Source organism: Abramis brama, assembly GCF_963993115.1.
Source record: "Abramis brama genome assembly, chromosome: 8".
Taxonomy (NCBI): domain Eukaryota; kingdom Metazoa; phylum Chordata; class Actinopteri; order Cypriniformes; family Leuciscidae; genus Abramis; species Abramis brama.
The window spans coordinates 11,329,506-11,347,973 of NC_139970.1; the positions used below are offsets into that span (position 1 = coordinate 11,329,506).

Sequence of the window (18,468 nt, forward strand, 5' to 3'; positions counted from 1 at the left end):
TCAAAACCTTAAATGTAACTTTTTTATAATGTGTTGGCTATTAAATACACCACTGGTTTTGGGCTAAATTAAATATTTCACTATGGTTTTGAAAAAAAATCAGTGCATCAGTTGCAGTGTTTTATGAAAGCTCGTTTCCACCACAGAATACAAATTTTAAAAGACAATTCTGACTTTATTTCCCAGAATTGTGAGTTTATCTCGCAATTCTGACATCTTTTCTCAGAATTGTGAGACAAACTCCCAATTGCGAGTTATAAAGTTCAACTCTAAGGAAAAACTCAAAAAAATGGAGTTTCTCACAATTCTGATTTTATAACTCGCAAATGTGACTTTATATCTCACAAATCTGAGATAAAAAGTCAGAATTGCATGATGTAAACTCGCAATGGAGAAAAAGTCACAATTACCCATTTTATTCTTTTTTCTGTGGCGGAAACAATCTTCCATAGGGTTTATTTACAATAAAGTTAACAGTAATAGCTACTAAAAACCAGTGTAAAAAGTGTGATGTGGTCAAGATCTGCCGGGAACTACTTTAGCATTTCACTGAAAACAACTGCACGCCTCAGACTGGAGACCTGGAGGGCCAGTGTCCTGCAGTTCAGGAAGCTTCTGGTGTGCCTAGCAAGACCTCGATCGGCTGGTTCAGGTGTGTTTAATGTGTAATGAGCTGAACTCTGCAGAACAGTGGCTCTCCAGGAGCAGGATTGGACATTCCCTGTCATAGAACATTCATTCAACCAATCAGATTCAAGCATTCCACTGCCCTGTAGAAGCATATAATGCGGTTTAAATCATGGGTTTCAGTTTACAATTTCATGTTGCCTCCATAGACCTACCTCATCCATATGGTGTTAATATTTGTGCAGCTATTAAAAAAAAAAGGTCTTAAATAGTTTTTTAAAAAAACTTGTAGATACCCTGATGACTTTCGTTTAAAAAGTATTCAAACTCTACGACATGAACACTTAATCTATTGAAGACTTGAAGACGTGAGGACAACTACTTAACTTCATTACACCATTTTAACCTCAAATCAACTTAAATGGTCTAAGAGATATAAAAACACCAAACATGAACACATTTTACCCCAACACCCATAAACACGACAGAAGTTATAGCACAACTTTTATTCCAGTACTACAGCAGAACATTGCGCAGTCATAACAGCGTCTAGAGATTAAAAAGATGCTAAAAACAGTAAAGAACAAGTATTGCAGCAAACAGTTTTCAAAGTAACCAATACAGTACAGAGATAAAAACACTCCCTTTGAAAAAAAAAAAATTACACATTTAAAACAATGCAAATGTATTAAGATTTCATGTAGACAACTCCCAACGGCCTATTCGGAGAACCCGAATCAGGTTTAGGGAAGCTGTGAATCACATCAGCGATCGACAAGACGCTCGAGGGCGACGTCGGTTTGGCTGGACTCCGCAGAACATGGCAGCCATTTTATTCTCCTTCCTCCAATTCCTTCTTTAAACTGTGGAGAGAGAGGTCAGAGACATTGGTTATGCCTTCCTGGATTTCCCAAAAGCCACCAAGTGAGTGACAACAGTGAGAAGTCGACATACACCCCAACTATAACTCTTTATAGTTTCGGCAATCAAAGAAATGTTTGGATGAAATACAGTCTAAAGCACAGCACAACATGAGCCGTGTAGACGCTAGCACTGGGTTGAGTTCTTGTTAAATCAAGCTTCGTTTTGATGAACAGATCTTTTAGCCGATGCTGTTTTGAGTTGATGCGTGAACAAAACTTCACTAAACATTAGTACGCGTCCCATCCAATAAATTACAATGAGCTTTGTTGCTTTTGATAAAAAAAAAAAATAAAAAAAAATTCTGAGCTTTCAAATGTAAAATTTTAATCTTGAAATTGAAACAAATCCAGTCCTGTCACTTTAATGTGTCGTGACGGAGCAGCGCACGTGACCTGATCATCTCTTCCTCTTTACTACTAGTTACAGCACAAACACATGAACATCAGAAGGAATGCTGAAAGGTACAGTACAGCTTACAGTCTCATGTCCAATTTAAATCGCTCCACGTTTTAACCGCAGAAAGACGTCAGCTTGTAAACAGGCTCACGTGATTTTACATTTACCTCAGAAAATCCATTTAATATTCATAAACTCATTTTAATAAAGAAGCACCATTACATATTATATTTCACATACGTCATTTAACATATGCTTGAATAAATCTGTCATGAAAAGTTACTAAAGCCACCATTTAAGTGTTTATATTTTAATAACAATTGGGAGTACAAGCAATTATATCAATCAAAACCTTAAGTTTAACTTGTGCATTTTATAAAGTGTTGGCTATTAATTCAACTATTGGTTTTGGGCTAAATTAAAAATTTCACTATGGTTTTGGAAAAAAAAAAAGAAAAAAAAGAAAAAAAAAGTGCATCAGTTGCAGTGTTTTATGGAAGTTCGTTTCCACCACAGAATAAAACTTTTTAAAAAACAATTCTGACTTTATTTTTCAGAATTTAAACTGTCAATTCTGACTTTGAGCGAGTTTATCTCACAAATCTGAGATAAAGTGTCAATTGCGCGATGTAAACTCGCAATTGAGATATAAGTTGCAATTACCCATTTTATTATTTTTTCTGTGGCGGAAACAATCTTCCATAGTGTTTATACATAAGTGTTACAATAAAGTTACCAGTAATCGCTACTAAAAACCATTACCTTTTGAGATAAGAGTGCACATTGTCATAGCCATGGTACTTGGCCAGGTACACGAGCACACCGGTGGCACAGCGCCCCTCTCTGGCCCGGCAGAAACTGCAGTTACAGATGCCCCTGCACGGGGGGCAGCGCCACTCCTGGAAGAGAACCACACACCTCAGCAATGCACTCAGAGAAACACTGAACCAATCAGAACACATACGCCAGGGCTAATGATGTCAGGACATGCAGAAAGACTGACCGGGTTCAGGAGGGCATCATGGACCTCCTCTCCATAGCGGTTCCTGAGACAAGGCCCGCAGAACTGCCCGCGGACACCCACACACTCCGGGTTGCGGCAGTTGGTCTTGGTGTCAGTGGTTTTCTGGCGACACTGATGGCAGGTTGAACCCTGATGAACAAAAGCACAGTCACACACAGTTCTGGCACGGCGAAAGCGTGGGGTTCTGAAGGAGACTCACTGTGGCACGGTTGTAGGTCTTCTCTCTGACGTTGACACAGATGTTGTCCAGTTCAGCCTGAGTGATTTCCTCCACAGGCCTCACGACATGAGGAATCGTCAGAGTGCTGTTATAACTGCGCCGCCGTGGTTCTTTCTACACACACACACATATATTCAATACAGAGGCACCTTACTTGAATGTAACACATGCAAGCGATTTGTCCATGGCAATAATTGGCCATGTACAGTACTGTTCAAAAGTTGATTACGGGTTAAGACTTTTCTTTAAATTATGCAAAATTCACTTTTGCATGGTGTTTGGACATAAATGTGTCGGCAGTGTGTGTACATAACCACCCTATAGTGATAAAAATCCATTCACTCCTTTTTTTATCCCCATAAATCCTAAGCAGTGTCTCCCAGCGACCGGTTTTCAGCCATGGGGCCGGTGTGACGCCACAGGCCCCGCCCACGAATGTTGACAGACACCGCCGGTTTAACAGACCCGCCCTGGGGTGCGTTTCCCGAAAGCATCGTTGGCCAACGATGCTTTCGGGAAACGCACCCCTGATCGAGTTCACAGCGAGTTGTGCACATCCGCCATCGCTGCAAGCGTTGTAGGTGTTGTGTGGCTGGATGCATTAATCCACATAGCTCTCTCTCTCTTTACTCCTGAAATCTGAGGCAGCCGCTGAAGACGAGGTGGATTCATTTTGTTTTTGAAGAAAATGCTCCCTCAACTCTACCGAAACTCGTTTACGTCTGCTCGAATCATTTTACGGCGGACTGCTTTGTGAATGAGGGTCAGTATAAAGCAGGTTTTTGTTCTCCGGAGCGATAGGCCTAACGTTACTGATCACGGCAGAAGTGAGAGTGAGAGCGCACACTTTATGACAGCTCATCGACTTTTTTTCCGGATATAAAGTTTAGCAGTTTAAGCACCCACTGAAAAGGTGTATATTTAAAGTTTTTTTGCACGGACTGATCGTTCCGCTTCATAACACGCCCCAAAGTTCTTACCAGCCCCAAACTTTTTAATTGAAGTGTGTCCCAAAAAAAAAAAATCCTTTAGTTAATGCCAAGAAACTCACCTCTTCCTCATAATCATCATCGTCGTCGTAAGCTCTGTTTTTGCGGACCAGGCTGTATTTGTCGTCGGGATCGTCCTGTGGAGTGGGGGAGGGGGGTCCGCCAGCCAGCGAGCGCGAGCGTGTGTGAGGACGGGTCGATCGCTCCGGGTTCCTCCGCCGAGCGGCGCTGGGGTCAAAAGAGCGCCGAGGAACTCGACGAGGCTGTGCACGGAGAAAACGGTGATACAACTACAGTATTATATAATCATTCGTGTTATCAGCATCAATTAGTTATTAATAGTAAGACTTTTAGTATTATTAATAATAATAATGTTACCATTTTCATCATTACTGTTAGTATTAGAATTAACATTCATTTTAATATAATTAGCACCTTAATATCTTACCGTATTGCCCTGTGACAAAGCAGCCTTCCCGGGAAACAGTCCAGGAACCTTATCCAGCTCTGCCATCAGTTTAGCAAGCTACAAGAGGAGGAACAAAAATGATAAAATTCACAATTCTATTAAAACTGGATTCACACTCCTATTATTAGACTTGCATTCAAACTCTTAAGTACGTAAATGCAAATTAACAGGCTATCTAGGGTTGGGTGGTATGGCTACATGCTGTGCAAACATTTCATAAATGGACAATTTTGGAAAAGATAACGCACGTGCATGTAGAAGTTGACTTGCTCACCATAGCTTTATTTTCTTTGATGTTCAGCGCTCTCTTCAGCATGAAGTTGTCGTTCTCAGGGTCAGACTCGGGGGCTTTGGCTTCAGGTTTGGACTCGGGGGTCACTGGCTTTGATGGACTGGCCCGTTTGTTCGGGAACTTCATGGCTACTCGGAGCGTGAACGATCTGCGAGTTTTCCTGGGAGGCGAACATGTTTCAGCGTCCGAGTCCATTTTCTAAAAGGAAATACATAAGAAATTAATTGAATGTATGCATCCTTTCAAAAGCCATTATGATTTAGCAGCCAGCAGAAACTTAAAGGGATAGTTCACATAAAATTGAAAATTCTGTCATAATTTACTCACCCTCAAGTTGTTCCAAACTTATATAAACGTCTTTGTTCTGCTGAACAAAGGAAAATATTTATAAGAATGTTTGTAACCAAGCAGATCTCACTTAAAAAATAAATAAAAAATACTCTGGTAGTATATGGGGTCGAGATCTGCTTGGTTACAAACATTCTTTCAAATAACTTTAAAAAAAATAAAAATGCATACAGGTTTGGAACAACTTGAGGGCGACTAAATGACAGAATTTTCATTTTTGGGTGAACTAATCCTTTAAGCGTTTCCTATCATTACAAACCATGTCGGTCATGTGATCGTTCAGGTCATTCTCAAAACCACTGCACGCATCCTCTTCCTCAGTCACAGGTAGAACATTAAACACTTTCTCAATCTGAGTGGAGCTTCTCGTCCGTCTCATTGGTCTCTTCTAGAAGAAAGAAACAAACACACACACATGGGTTCAACATGAACAGCTGGTCACTGAATGACCTAGTCTAATTTTTCATATGTAAAAGTTCACGTCATACCGAGTTCCCAAAACCATCAGATCCAAAACTGTCACAGCTGTCATCTGAGGAGGAGGTTTCCATTGGGACCACAGCAGTGCTCCTGTAACTGCGCAGGCTCATTCTGGTGGAGGGCGGAGATGCCTGCAGCCTCTGGACACCATTCATAATCATAACATTATTAATGAAGAATAAGTCCAGTAAATACTCAAAATAAATCCAGCACAGGTCAGGCTGGTTAATAGTAGAGAATGGCTAGGGTTTCAGATCTGCTGCTTGGAGAGAGCCTGTCTATGTTCAATTATTATACTGCAAGTATGGCTTTAAAATTTGTAATAAAAAAATGTGGCCAGTAGAAGTGAAGCCAGCTCTGTTCAAACGTCATCGGTGTCTGGAGGGCGTGAACATTGCAACTAACTTTTAACTCTTTAATTCAACACTTAACTGCATTTCTTTTTATGCAAAATGTTTTTTTTTTGCAAGGACGATCAAAAAGGTAAAGGTAAACCGTTGTAGAAGTTTTCAACTTAAGTAGTTCATGAAACAGAATTATTATTATTTATTTTTTTACATTTTGTTAAATAATTTCACTACTATAAGATGTTATCCAGAACTTAGGGCGACCCCTGCCCCCACTAAGTTAAACACAAGTCTACAAGTTTAAAACAGCAAACAACACTTACAAAAACAACCATGCTCTCGAATATACGTCCCAAACAAAGAAATACAATGAGCAATCGCTCTATTTGGTAACGTTAATTTAACTCTTTTATAGCGCTGAAAAGCACTTTAACAACACATGCCACAACATCTTTCCTCCATTCATTCACAAAACATACTTTCAGATCAATATAAAAGAAAAGCTGCTGTATTTAACTGTACCTTGGAGCGCATTGTTGCAGTTCGGTGTGTAAGTGTATATAATGTGCAAGAGTCTTCCGTGAGCGCGTGCCTCTGTCGTGTTGGCGCGGTGTTTGGTCTGGACTCTGGAGGTTTGGCGGGTAAATGTTGAAAAGGCGCGAGTCTCTTCCGCGCCATATGAGAGTCCTGGAAGGTGTGTAAAACTAATAATAAAGTAACCCAATCGAATAGGTTGAAAATTCAAGAACTGTATATCCATTTAATTATGAGCTCAGTATTAACTTGATGATACAACTGAATTATAAGTCTGGGGTTATTAAAATGAAGGTGAATAGAATTATGTATATTTGGAATTTCATGCGCTTACAGGATCTTTAGCTGTGGCGCCAAACCTCAGAGCTCATTTGCATAAGGACACATAAATCGCGCGAAATGCAGACTAAATAAAAACAAACAAAGTGTTGGATCAAATTTTATATTTTATTAATATCTTATAAACGGATAACTTTTGAAATTCCACCAATATAATAATAAATAAATCTTTAATATCATTTAAATGAAATAATCCTCCATAATAAAACATCACAATTTAATATATAACCACATTTAATATATAACCAGACATTATTGAAACATAGAAAATGCCCTCAGTTATTATGATCATCATTGAAGTATTCAGCATAGTTCCAATACAAAAATAAGGAAGCAAAATAAAATCACAAGAGAGGCAAATTCAAGTTTAACCATAGAAAGGGAATATCATAAACTTTTAAAAAAGCTAAGAAAACGGGCCTTTTTCAGGAACAGCATAATAATTTATGACATTTAAGATCAGTATATCCATTTCATGGTGAACTTTTCCCCTTAATCAATGTCAATTTCAAAAGATGCTTTTATTTACAACACACTATCCCACGCTTTCACAGACAAAATACATGTTTGAGCCGTTTCAATTGAAGGAAACTTGCACTGACATATCTTAAAATATGTCAGTGACATTGTTTTGTCTCAAGTAATGTTTTTTTCTAAGGCATGCTTATAAAAGCTACTTAAATGCCCTATTTGAACTAAGGCATAATCCTGGTTTAATCTGAGCCCTGTCTGTGCACAACTAGGTTTAAGTGCTTTCTTTGGTTAAAACCAGGTCCCCGTTCAGCCCATACTGTGAATCAAACTTGATTCATTACCCCTTCTACCAGAATAAACGCTCAACTTCGTCCACGCCCCCCTCCCCTCCCTCCTCTCCGTGGCCGGTTTCTGGCCTGCCTTCCTTCCTGATGTTTATGTTCCTGTTTATTAGACTTCTTTCTTTCTACTTTAATCCAATCCCCATCACCAGCCCCGGCCTCTTCAGGCGCCACTTTCTGCTTCACCACTTCAGCGACGATTGACATACCCGGTATTGGCCGCTGGTGGTTGGATGGAGTTGCGTAAGAGTAGCTGTTTCGTGGCCGTCCTGCCTGTTGGAAACCTCTGGATCCTCTTTGTGTCATCTGATTAAACCTCCTGGCTTCTCCGTCTCCTCGTCCTCCTCCAGTGATCTTAAGCGTGTGGTCGTAGTAGGTTTTTCTGTTGTAGTTGTGTTTACCTCCAGCACTAGGGGGGCGCTCTCGCTCGGAGGCGCTCTCAGACGTTGTGCTGGACGGGCTGCTGCCCTTCGACCCCAGGTGGATGTTGGAGAGTTTGACAGAAAGAGTGGGAGAGGAACTCCGCGAGTCAGTCCATGGCGTGCGAGGACTGCGATTGGGCGACTTCCTCACCGCGGCGGCGTACGATGATTGGTTGCTGATGACCGACAGGAACTGAGGGAGGGTCATCTTGCCTGTGGAGTCCTGGGTAGCTTGTTCTTTCATCTGCTTCATTCTCAGGCTGTAAATCCATCTGGGATCAACACCTGATTGAGAAACACAAAAATAATCATTCAAATTTTTTATACAAAGTAATTACACAATAAGGCCTTAAAGGATTAGGTCACTTCAGAATAAAAATCTCCAGATAATTTACTTATGGACTTCAATGGGGTCCGTTGAAAGGTCATGTGTGACGTAGGCAGAAGTACAGACCTAGTTTACAAAGCGAAAGTGCAAAGACTAAGTCAAACGCCATTTACAAAAATAAATAAATAAAAGGTAAAACAAAGATGTCAGACGATTTTAAAGTTGGAGGAGAAAATGAGGGAGTTTTTCGCCCTACCCTATATTTCTGAACCGGAACACGCGTGACCTTTCAACATGATTATGTAATGCGTGGCGTATTGCAGAGCTAGTGCAAGATGATCATTTGTGCTTAAAAAGTATATAAATGTTTATTTTTTTTTAGAAAATGGCTGATGGTTTGTCTAGATAAGACTCTTATTCCTCGGCTGGGATCGTGTAGAGACTTTGAAGCTGCACTGAAACTGACATTTGGACCTTCAAACCGTTGGACCCCATTGAAGTCACTATACGGAGAAAAATCCTGGAATGTTTTCATCAAAAATCTTAATTTCTTTTCGACTGAAGAAAGAAAGACATAAATATCTTGGATGACGTGGGGGTGAGTAAATTACCAGGAAATTTTAATTCTAAAGTGAACTAATCCTTTAAAAACAAATGCCTGAAAAGAAATGAAATCTCAGGAGGTCAAACTAAAGCTGGTTTATTTTCTATTCATTTTATGAGGGGTTTGCATTTTCTGCTACCAAACAAAATATTTAAAATCCAAATAAAACTAAAATAAGTAAATAAATAAAACTTGGGCAGATTAAGTTGTAGGATTTTGCCTAAATGAAGCATTTACTTGGAGTGAACTACTTAAAGAAAATGATTTTACTATAAATTCAGTGTCAAGGTTGAATGGTTGAACGTGACAAATACAGCCAACATACAATTTGTGTAACCAGTTATTATTTACTTTAATTAATCCTGAAATAGTTCAAAAGAAGGTTCAATATAATACATTTTAATACGACAGCACACATGCTCTCTATGAATCAGTGAATCAGTATTACCTGAGTTGGACCTGCTTCTGTTGTAACCTTCCCTGATGCTGGCCGTCTCAATGAGCAGCTCTACTGGTTTGATCACGTCTCTCCCGCTGTCCGGACTCCACTGCAGTGTGTGCACATGTCTCGTGCACTTCGGAGATCTCACGTTACCCTGTCAGGAAACAAGGCACCAGTCCAAAACAGTCTCAGGCCCCCTTATAACCTTGAAGGCACATCTGAAAATTCTGCATTCAAATAACTTCAAGACATACTAAATATTTATAAACTATTTAGCAAGTTGCACATAAGGAGTGTACTTGAAGAGAGTACATTTTCATGACTGTATAATGTCAAATTAAAAGTCTTAATTTAAAAAGTTTTAAATCATTGTTTCAATAATAATGTTGTCATGCTTTATAGAAGTGCACTTATTTTAATGTGTTGACTAACATACTAAAGCACATGTAAAGTACTTGATTATAATTTTAACTGTAGTGTGTTATTCAATATAACATTTAAAGTTAATATATTTACTATAACTTTATCATTACAAATGTGTAATTTTGTAGTTTACAATAAATGTGTCACTACATTCATTAACCATATTTCAAAGACAAGTAATTATGATTTATTATGAATTACTATAACACATTTTTGTATTCAATTGCAGTTAACATGCAATTAAATGTCTGATAATAACATATTTTGTTTGGACTTAAGTATATTCTAGATTATTTCTGTAATAAGTACTCTTTTAAAGTAAGTTCAAGTAAATAGCACTTCTTTTTTTACAATGCTAGTATTATTGTGCACATTATTCCAAAGTAAAATAATGTTTGTCTTTGGAATCTTTCATCAAAAATGGCTAGAATATGCAGTTTCACTCTGAAAAACACTACATTTTCAAAAATATTTGTTGCACTTACAATATACTTATAAGTTATACTACATTTAGGTTTGGGTGTTTGGGTTAGGTTTGGGTTTAGTGCCTTATTATAACTGTAATAAGTACATAGTGTGTACTGTACATGCAAAACAGGACTGTTAAATAAAGGTCTAGTCTTTTGGCTGGTGCTTACCTCATAGTTCACTATGCAGTCAACAGTTTGAGTGCCAGATATTCCGACTATCCATTTATCCATGACAAACGGAGGCTGGAGAGTAATTTAGATTTTAAAGCACATCACAACAGAGGCTGAAAGGCATGACAGCATCATAACATGCATGAGATATTCACTCTTATCATGACACATTTAAGACTTGTGTTGGTGGAGTAAACATAGTTGTGAGGAAGAATTATCTCAGGTTTATGACCTCAGGAAGACCTCATCTCCTGGATTCCTCAAAACGCAGCGGGAATCTAATGGAGACATCGTTTACAGTGATATATGGCATTTCTCACCTTGGTCATCTTTGATACATCTACATCTGGTCTGTTGGCATTAAAGGTCACGTCTTTGATATATGCTATCGCCACCTCATCCCCATCAAGCTCCATGTACATTTTCCATTTGCAGTCCTGCAGAGGTCAGAAAGACAGAGCGAGACACAGATGAGAAAACTGTGTAGGATGAGGTTAAAGTGCAGGTAAATGTGGGCATAGATATAATGCATGTTTTTAGCAAACAGAAATGTAGACCCGTATGATTTTAGCTGTTTAAGGGTGATATAACAACAGCACAACCTAGAGGACAACAATGGGAATTAAGAACAAAGCACAAACCAGGGTGAATCTTATGTGCACACTTTAATCTAACTAGATTTTCACAATTTCTCTCAGCTCAAAATTATAAATCTAATCGCTTAGAAAAGTAATATTTTAATTTCTTCCCATTCTGAAGGACTTTTCAGTGGTTCTTTCCAATAAAAAACATGTGGGTGGTTGCTAGGGCGTTGCTAAGGTAAGTGTTTTTAGCGCATTGCTTTGTGGATTCTAATGTGTTTTGGCTACTCTCAAGTCATCTATATAATATTCTGGGGCTGGTTGCATGAACTGCTTAGACGAATCTTAAAAGTTAGCCATCTATTTTCGTTCTTCAAGACTGGTCCTAACTTTTTAAAGTCAGTCACATAAAAAGGTAGTTCGGTCTAATAAGAAAAGTAAGAATGACTAATTCCTAGAGTCAAATTAGTTCTTAAGACACAGTTTTAACGTAGTGGCAAAGTTTAAGTGGCAACTGGCCTCTGGTCTCTAGATATGACCTGCCTCCCTTCATTGTAAGTCTATATGATTTTTTAGCAATTTCTTGCTAAATTAAAGGGATACTCCACCGTTTTTTCATATTAAACTATGTTATTCCCTTATCTAAGACGAGTTGATACATATATATAGCACTTTTGGAAGTACTTCGACTCGGCGCAGTAAAAAGTCACGCCTGATCCTCTTTCCACTATTGACAGAAGTGAGAGGAAGAGGATCAGGCGTGACTTTTTACTGCGCCAGTCGAAGTACTTCCAAAAGTGCTATTGCGCCATACATTATAGTTATCCTTTTTAACCCGCTTAGAAAAGCGCCACGTTTTATTTTGTGTCACCATACTTGGTCGTATAACTACTCGTGTAACTGTTTTTAAATAGGGAAAGCGTTGATGTGTTTGGTCACTTCTAAATTCATTGCTGCTAGATACCACTGAATATACTGGGGTAAGCTAAGGGCTTTCAAAGTGTCACCGCGCGCTAGAGCGATTAAATGCACGCACTGAGATGAGAGAGGTATGTATCAACTCGTCTTAGATAAGGGAATAACATAGTTTAATATGAAAAAACGGTGGAGTATCCCTTTAAAGGGTTAGTTCACCCGAAAATGAAAATTCTGTCATTAATTACTCACCCTCATGTTGTTCCAAACCTGTAAGACTTTCATTCATTTTTGGGAACACAAATGAAGATAGTTTTAAAGAAATCTGAGAGCTTTCTGTCCCTCCATTGACAGCTACACATCTACCACTTTGACGCTTCAAAAAGTTTATAAAGAGATGGTAAAACTAATCCATATGTATTAAACGGTTTAGTCCAAATTTTCTGAAGAGACTCGATCGCTTTATATGATTCATTTAGGCATTTCACATATGAACATTGATCAGCGAAAATAAACAGAAGCTCAACCGAACCTGCTTGACCTTTGAGAACAAACCTCTTGCTGAAGCTCAAACGTGCTGCGTAACATGAGAATGAACCTCATTGGTTCTTGCAGAAGCTCAAACGTGATGCGAACATGAGAATGAACCTCATTGGTTCTTGCAGAAGCTCAAACGTGATGCGTAACACGAGAATGAACCTCATTGGTTCTTGCTGAAGCTCAAACATGATGCGTAACACGAGAATGAACCTCATTGGTTCTTGCTGAAGCTCAAACGTGATGCGTAACATGAGAATGAACCTCATTGAAGAAGAACGAAAGTCTTGCAGGTTTGGAACGACATGAGGGAGGGTAAATGATGACAGAATATTTGAATTTTGGGTGAACTATCCCTTTAAGAGATATTTGCAACTCTAGGATATTTGCATCCGTCATAACAGAGAAATAGCACAGACACTGAACACAGGGTCCCTGTTGGTCCTTAGAAACTCTTACATTTAGATTGATCAAATTTAAGGTCATAATAAATCTCAAACAACTTAATTGTTATAAGATAAGTCATAAATTTGGGGATGGAAAATTTGTTAGCATTCGCAATATGGCTTAATGGCTTAAAAGGCTTTGATTTAATTAAATAAATGTAGGCACTGCATGTTTCAATGTTTCATATTTTTACACAGATTACGCAGTCTTGTAGTGTTAACCAGTGGATCAAGATAATGTGCATTCAAAAAAATGTAGAATAATAAGGTATCTAGAATAGTATATATAATCATATTTTAAATGAATGCAATCATTTATTATTTTGACTCGTCCCTTTTCTTAAAAAATGGTTTAAAGGCTGAAATGTGGTTTATAATTTAATAAAACTAGTTTTTGTCATTGTATGGTATAGGATGTTGCCATAAACAATGACATACTCAATACGGTTTTAATTTGACTTAAAAAATTTCTTAAAAAGCCTTTAATCTGATTTTAAACCCCTGCAGATACCCTATGAACAAGGATCAAACTTTCCGGTGCGCTTGAGTCCACTGTCCTAAATCTGAGTTTACTTTTAATAGGGCAGCTGATGAATGCCTATAAAGCGACACATTTACTACTAGCTTTTCGAGTGTCACAGATAATGCTGAACTTTGCTCTGTTGTAAAGCTGCGAGACATTGCGGTGTGCCGTGTAAACGTAAACATATCCCAGATAAAGCCAAAGCTGAGAATGAATCACTCAGTGTCAACGGGAGAGTATTCATTCACACGCGCGTTTCTGAGACAGAATGATGTGGCGACTGAAGCTACGAGAGATCAGAGGGCAGAGAAGCGAACGTGTTCGTTTCTCAGGCATAACAAGAGCGAGACACCTTAACATCCATTCTTTTTCACATTAGCAATGGAGATGAGACCCCTTACCGAGAGCCCGCGCGAGACACGGCTGAGCCGAGGTAATGATCCGTCAGATCCGCAGAGGTCAAAGGGAACGGCTTAAAACATGTGGCCGTTCACACTACACACACGCTTACACGCCGTTTGATAGAGCGTCCTCATGCATGTGCAAATGCTCTGTTGTCCCTTCTGTGCATTCATAAAACGGTGCATTTTATAAAATAAAAATGTATATGAAAATTGACGTCAACAAAAGCAACAGACATGCGCTGCATTTTATTTATGACAAGCTAAATTTCAAGATTAAAGACAGCAATAAGAGAGAGAGCAGCATCAGCACTGGCAAAACCAAAACATTTAGTCCTGGTCCGCTTAGCGTTCACACTGGCATTTTAACACCGAACCTAAAGATACCAAACCTAAAGGCATAGGGATATATTCACAACCTGATTGGTCTGCTTTTATGACGTATATTTCGCGACGGAATTTACCGAACATCCAAAACAGTGCTGTGTTCTGGGTTAAATGCGCTCGCTACATATGATGCTATTCTGACCAGCTGAGAACTCGTGAAGAGCTTATAAACTGATTAAGGCGAGACACTACAGGTGAATAGGGTAAAATTTTTAACTAGCAGATATCACCATGAAACTTTCCCAGTTGATTACCTACATTAAGATGAGAAAAAATGTATTACAAGTTTTCTGTAATTTAATGTTTAAATATGCAAATTAGGCAATATCTAATTAAATATGCGCTAATTTGCATATATTTTAAAAAACAAAATCTGAGTATTGGATAAAGTCAGGTTAAAAATTATTTTTTCATTGTGTTCACATATTAGATGGGAAAAAAATTACAGAGGGATTTATGGATATCTACTTTTGTTATCCTGTAAATCAGAAAATACTGTCAATAGCTTTAAAAAAATGATTTTCGCCATGCTTTTTGGAATAAAATGTTATATAAATCAGGCTAGGAATAATATATTTACAAATCCCTCTGTAAATGTCTTCATAATATAACTATGTACAAGACTGGAAAGTTTGGTGCTACTGAAGTGGAGATTTCAGACTTGGAGTATGAGAAAAAAGTCATTTTGAGAAAACAGGCTTTAAAGCTTTATCATCAGCCAATGAGATTGCGCATTCAGCCCTTTTACTTTCACGATTGGTTGCTGATAAAAAGGAAATGACCATATTTGGATCCGACAGCATTGTACAGGAGAGAGAGAGCTTTCGAGCGGTGCATGTGATGACAGAGAGCAGACAGAGATCGTGGAGCAGTGTGCTGATTAAGAACGCCAACTTTTGTTGAATTTATGAGAAATCTACAGACGCAAACAGACAAAGTGTAGTAAAATAAAGACCTAAATGTGTATTTCGGACTTTGTTTCACAACAAGTCTGAAAGAAGACATGTTATTGAAGACAAATATCCAAAAATCTCAAAATTGACCAGTAAAAAAACCACTATGTTTTTGCCTGCCGTGTCTCGCCTTAAAGGAGTCAAAACAGCGTCAGGTACCCCCAGGGCCGGCGTGTGCACTTCTGCCGCTCTAGGCCAAAAAAAAATTGTGCCGCCCCTAGAGCTGGTCCGAATACCATTTTTTGAGCTTCGAAGCTTCGGTAGTAATGAACATCGAATATTTGAAGCTTCGGGGAGAGGGAGCTGAACATATTCTTCTCTCTAATAAAGGCAGGAATCTCTATAGCCTATGTCTGTCTGTCTGTTTGCATTTTGATTTTTTCGAGAACCGTTCATCCAATCGACTTCACAAGGGAGTGCAGTGTCGCATTTGGTGCAATATAGATGGACACGCGAGACGTGACACGTTCAGAATTTATAAACTTTTAGTAGCCTATATAGAACAGCGCGAGCGGGAAGTGGCGCGCCTCACAACGCGGGCAGGGCTTATTTGCAATTTATTAAACGCACACACACAGGTCTGTTAACTTAAGCAAGGCTACTTTTAAGGTAGGCCTAGTCTAATATTTTTCTGACTAAAAAATTACTGACACAGTAAAGGGTAGATTTAAATAAAGAAAAACGAAATTTAAATAAAGAAAAAACGAAATTTAAATAAAGAAAAACGATATTTAAATAAAGAAAAAAACTAAATTTAAATAAAGAAAAAACGAAATTTAAATAAAGAAAAACGAAATTTAAATAAAGAAAAAACGAAATTTAAATAAAGAAAAACGATATTTAAATAAAGAAAAAAACGAAATTTAAATAAAGAAAAAACGAAATTTAAATAAAGAAAAACGAAATGTAAATAAAGAACAACGAAATTAAGTTAAATTAAAAACGAGATTAATTTAGATTGATAATAACGGGTAAAAAGTCTAATACATTTTGTTTCTGTTATTCTATTTTCCACAATGTCAAAGCAACGCAGCTTAACCCAAAACACAAGCTCAGGCACTTCTGTCCACACACACTCCGCTGTTCTGCTCTAGCCAGAGAATACTCCCGTTGTATGAACACTTTAGTAGGCCAAGAGGAAGCAAATATATTAGTTTGGGTTCCTTCAACTGTCCATCCTATTAAAATGGCTATAGGCTATATAAGATAGGCTAATTGTAAAAAAAAAAAAATTGTATTTCACCAGAATTTATAGGCCTAGTGTTGAACATATTCAAGCGCGAATGAGAACCGTTTCGAGAGTGCAACATTTTTGTTTTAAAGAATTTCCGGTAACGTTAGCTGTGCTAGCGGTCTCTTGGTTCTGTGGTGGACTTGACGGCGTGTCATCCTTGCAAATACTCCCTGGATCAATATATTTTAACAACGAACCCCTCTGTTGTTGGTGTGCTTTCTCCTTCAAAAGTCTCGATTCATGAACGATCCGTTCATTGCGTATGTCAGGTGACAAATGAACGAAAGACTCGGAAGGTAAAGTAATTATTATGTTCTGCATTATAATGATTTCTTAATTCAGAATATGATCAACATTGCGTAGGTGGATGTGATCGGGGAATTTGGCTGTTAAAAGTATAACATTTAAAGCCACTTAAATTAACGAAATTACTCAAATAAAGATTCGTTCATTTTGATGAACGAGATCGAACAAGAGAGTCAGTAAAATGATCCGAACTTCCCATCACTCAGTCATGACTCGTGAGAGCAGGGGGCGGGGCGGGGCAGCGGCAGCTCAGCAAATCATATAGCCTATTTTGTGAATTGTTCATTCCCGGTTGGCACACATTTTGCCGCCCTTACAAAAGTGCCGCTCTAGGCAATTGCCTAGTTCGCCTATATGGACGCGCCGGCCCTGGGTACCCCTCCGTCACATACACACACACACACACACAGATCTGCTGAGACGCGGTTCTGATGCCTGTACTTAACTCTGATGGGCAACATCACGACTACGATGAGGAAAAACAGGTTTCCAGTTCTGTCCTTTTTAGGGTCGTGCCTTGTGACATCATTTCCTGTTTTTTGTTCATTTAACGTTACATGTCTTTGGTCCGTGTTGCGTTCACATTTCATTCAAACCGCACCAGAGTTCGTTTGGAAGCGGAGCGAGATCCATCTTTTCAGCATCTCGGTCCGCTTGTTTGGTGTCACCAGGGTTCAGATGGCACCGGAGTTGGTTTTAATCCAACCAAACATGCCAAGTGTGAACACACCCAAATTGTTCCAGTGAGGGCGTCGAGGAGAGTCGAAGTCGGGTCAACTTTATGGTAATGAGCTATGACGCGGTTCGGCGATAACCAATCGGGATGCAGAAGTCCTCCGCTTGAGAGGAGCCCAGAGAACGCAGCCCTGTGAACTTTGGTTCTGACCACATCAGATCCCAAGCAAAATGGAGGAGAGGTTGATCATGTGAATCTGATAAGAAGGCGTGCAACACTATTTACAGGCAACATTTTCACGCTAGAATGCTTGTTTTTCAGCGGGAATGCAATTAATTTGCTCAAAACAACACAGATTTGACTCCTCGCCGCTGTTAGCAGAGAGACAGCCAGCCAAAAGGAAACCCCGTTAACCCCTTCCTGACCAATCATCTTTCAGTCTGATCATTTCAACGCTTCATTATTGGCAAGTGGAGACACATGCTATATATAACCCTGTTACACAAGCAGGAACAGGCAACCGTGAGCGTGTGCCTGCTTGTTTTTTTGGACGGGTCTTAAAGGCGTCCAGTAACAAGTCGGCCGAGTGCTGACCAAGCGTTTGCCAAACGTTATCCCTGCCTAATAGCAGCAGCAGAAACAATGCGCGGTAATGACGGCCAGCGTGGTAAGCGTCTAATGACACCTCATACATAATTCAGCACCTTTCCGGCGACTAAGCCCTGATATCCTCATTAACAGAAACACTCTGTGCTGTCAGATGGGCAAAGCACAATCGTAGGGTCTCATTTAGGCTTTGAGAAGTGCAGCTGGTACCACGACACCGCCAGGAAAGAGAGGGAGAG

The 18,468-nt window shown here is 39.0% G+C and overlaps 2 protein-coding genes across 2 annotated transcripts in view; both read right to left on the reverse strand.

Moving 5' to 3' along the window:
• Positions 1-1,118: 1,118 nt before the first annotated feature.
• Positions 1,119-6,809, reverse strand: cdca7a (cell division cycle associated 7a). The gene is made up of 10 exons (XM_084121940.1): positions 6,639-6,809; positions 5,778-5,909; positions 5,549-5,677; positions 4,924-5,139; positions 4,629-4,706; positions 4,243-4,443; positions 3,171-3,305; positions 2,951-3,100; positions 2,710-2,846; positions 1,119-1,490 (listed from the first exon to the last, which is right to left on the reverse strand). The coding sequence occupies exons 1-10, from the start codon at positions 6,792-6,794 to the stop codon at positions 1,460-1,462; spliced, it is 1,365 nt and encodes a 454-aa protein (XP_083978066.1). The 5' UTR covers positions 6,795-6,809; the 3' UTR covers positions 1,119-1,459.
• Positions 6,810-7,080: 271 nt separating this feature from the next.
• map3k20a (mitogen-activated protein kinase kinase kinase 20a) overlaps positions 7,081-18,468 on the reverse strand; it is a 46,108-nt gene continuing 34,720 nt past the window's right edge. Inside the window, exons 17-20 of the mRNA XM_084121939.1 lie at positions 10,985-11,101; positions 10,662-10,736; positions 9,607-9,754; positions 7,081-8,511 (exon numbers count right to left, since the gene is read on the reverse strand). Coding sequence (XP_083978065.1) covers positions 7,826-8,511; positions 9,607-9,754; positions 10,662-10,736; positions 10,985-11,101 — 1,026 coding nt within the window. The 3' untranslated portion in view covers positions 7,081-7,825. The remainder of the gene's footprint in view (positions 8,512-9,606; positions 9,755-10,661; positions 10,737-10,984; positions 11,102-18,468) is intronic.

Excerpts from the sequence above, each read along its gene's own strand:
- cdca7a (XM_084121940.1), bottom strand. The coding sequence starts at position 6,794 with ATGGCGCGGAAGAGACTCGCGCCTTTTCAACATTTACCCGCCAAACCT. Across the intron at positions 3,306-4,242 it reads ATGATGATTATGAGGAAGAG|AAAGAACCACGGCGGCGCAG; the intron begins GTGAGTTTCTTG and ends GTGTGTGTGTAG. Across the intron at positions 2,847-2,950 it reads ATGATGCCCTCCTGAACCCG|GAGTGGCGCTGCCCCCCGTG; the intron begins GTCAGTCTTTCT and ends GTTCTCTTCCAG.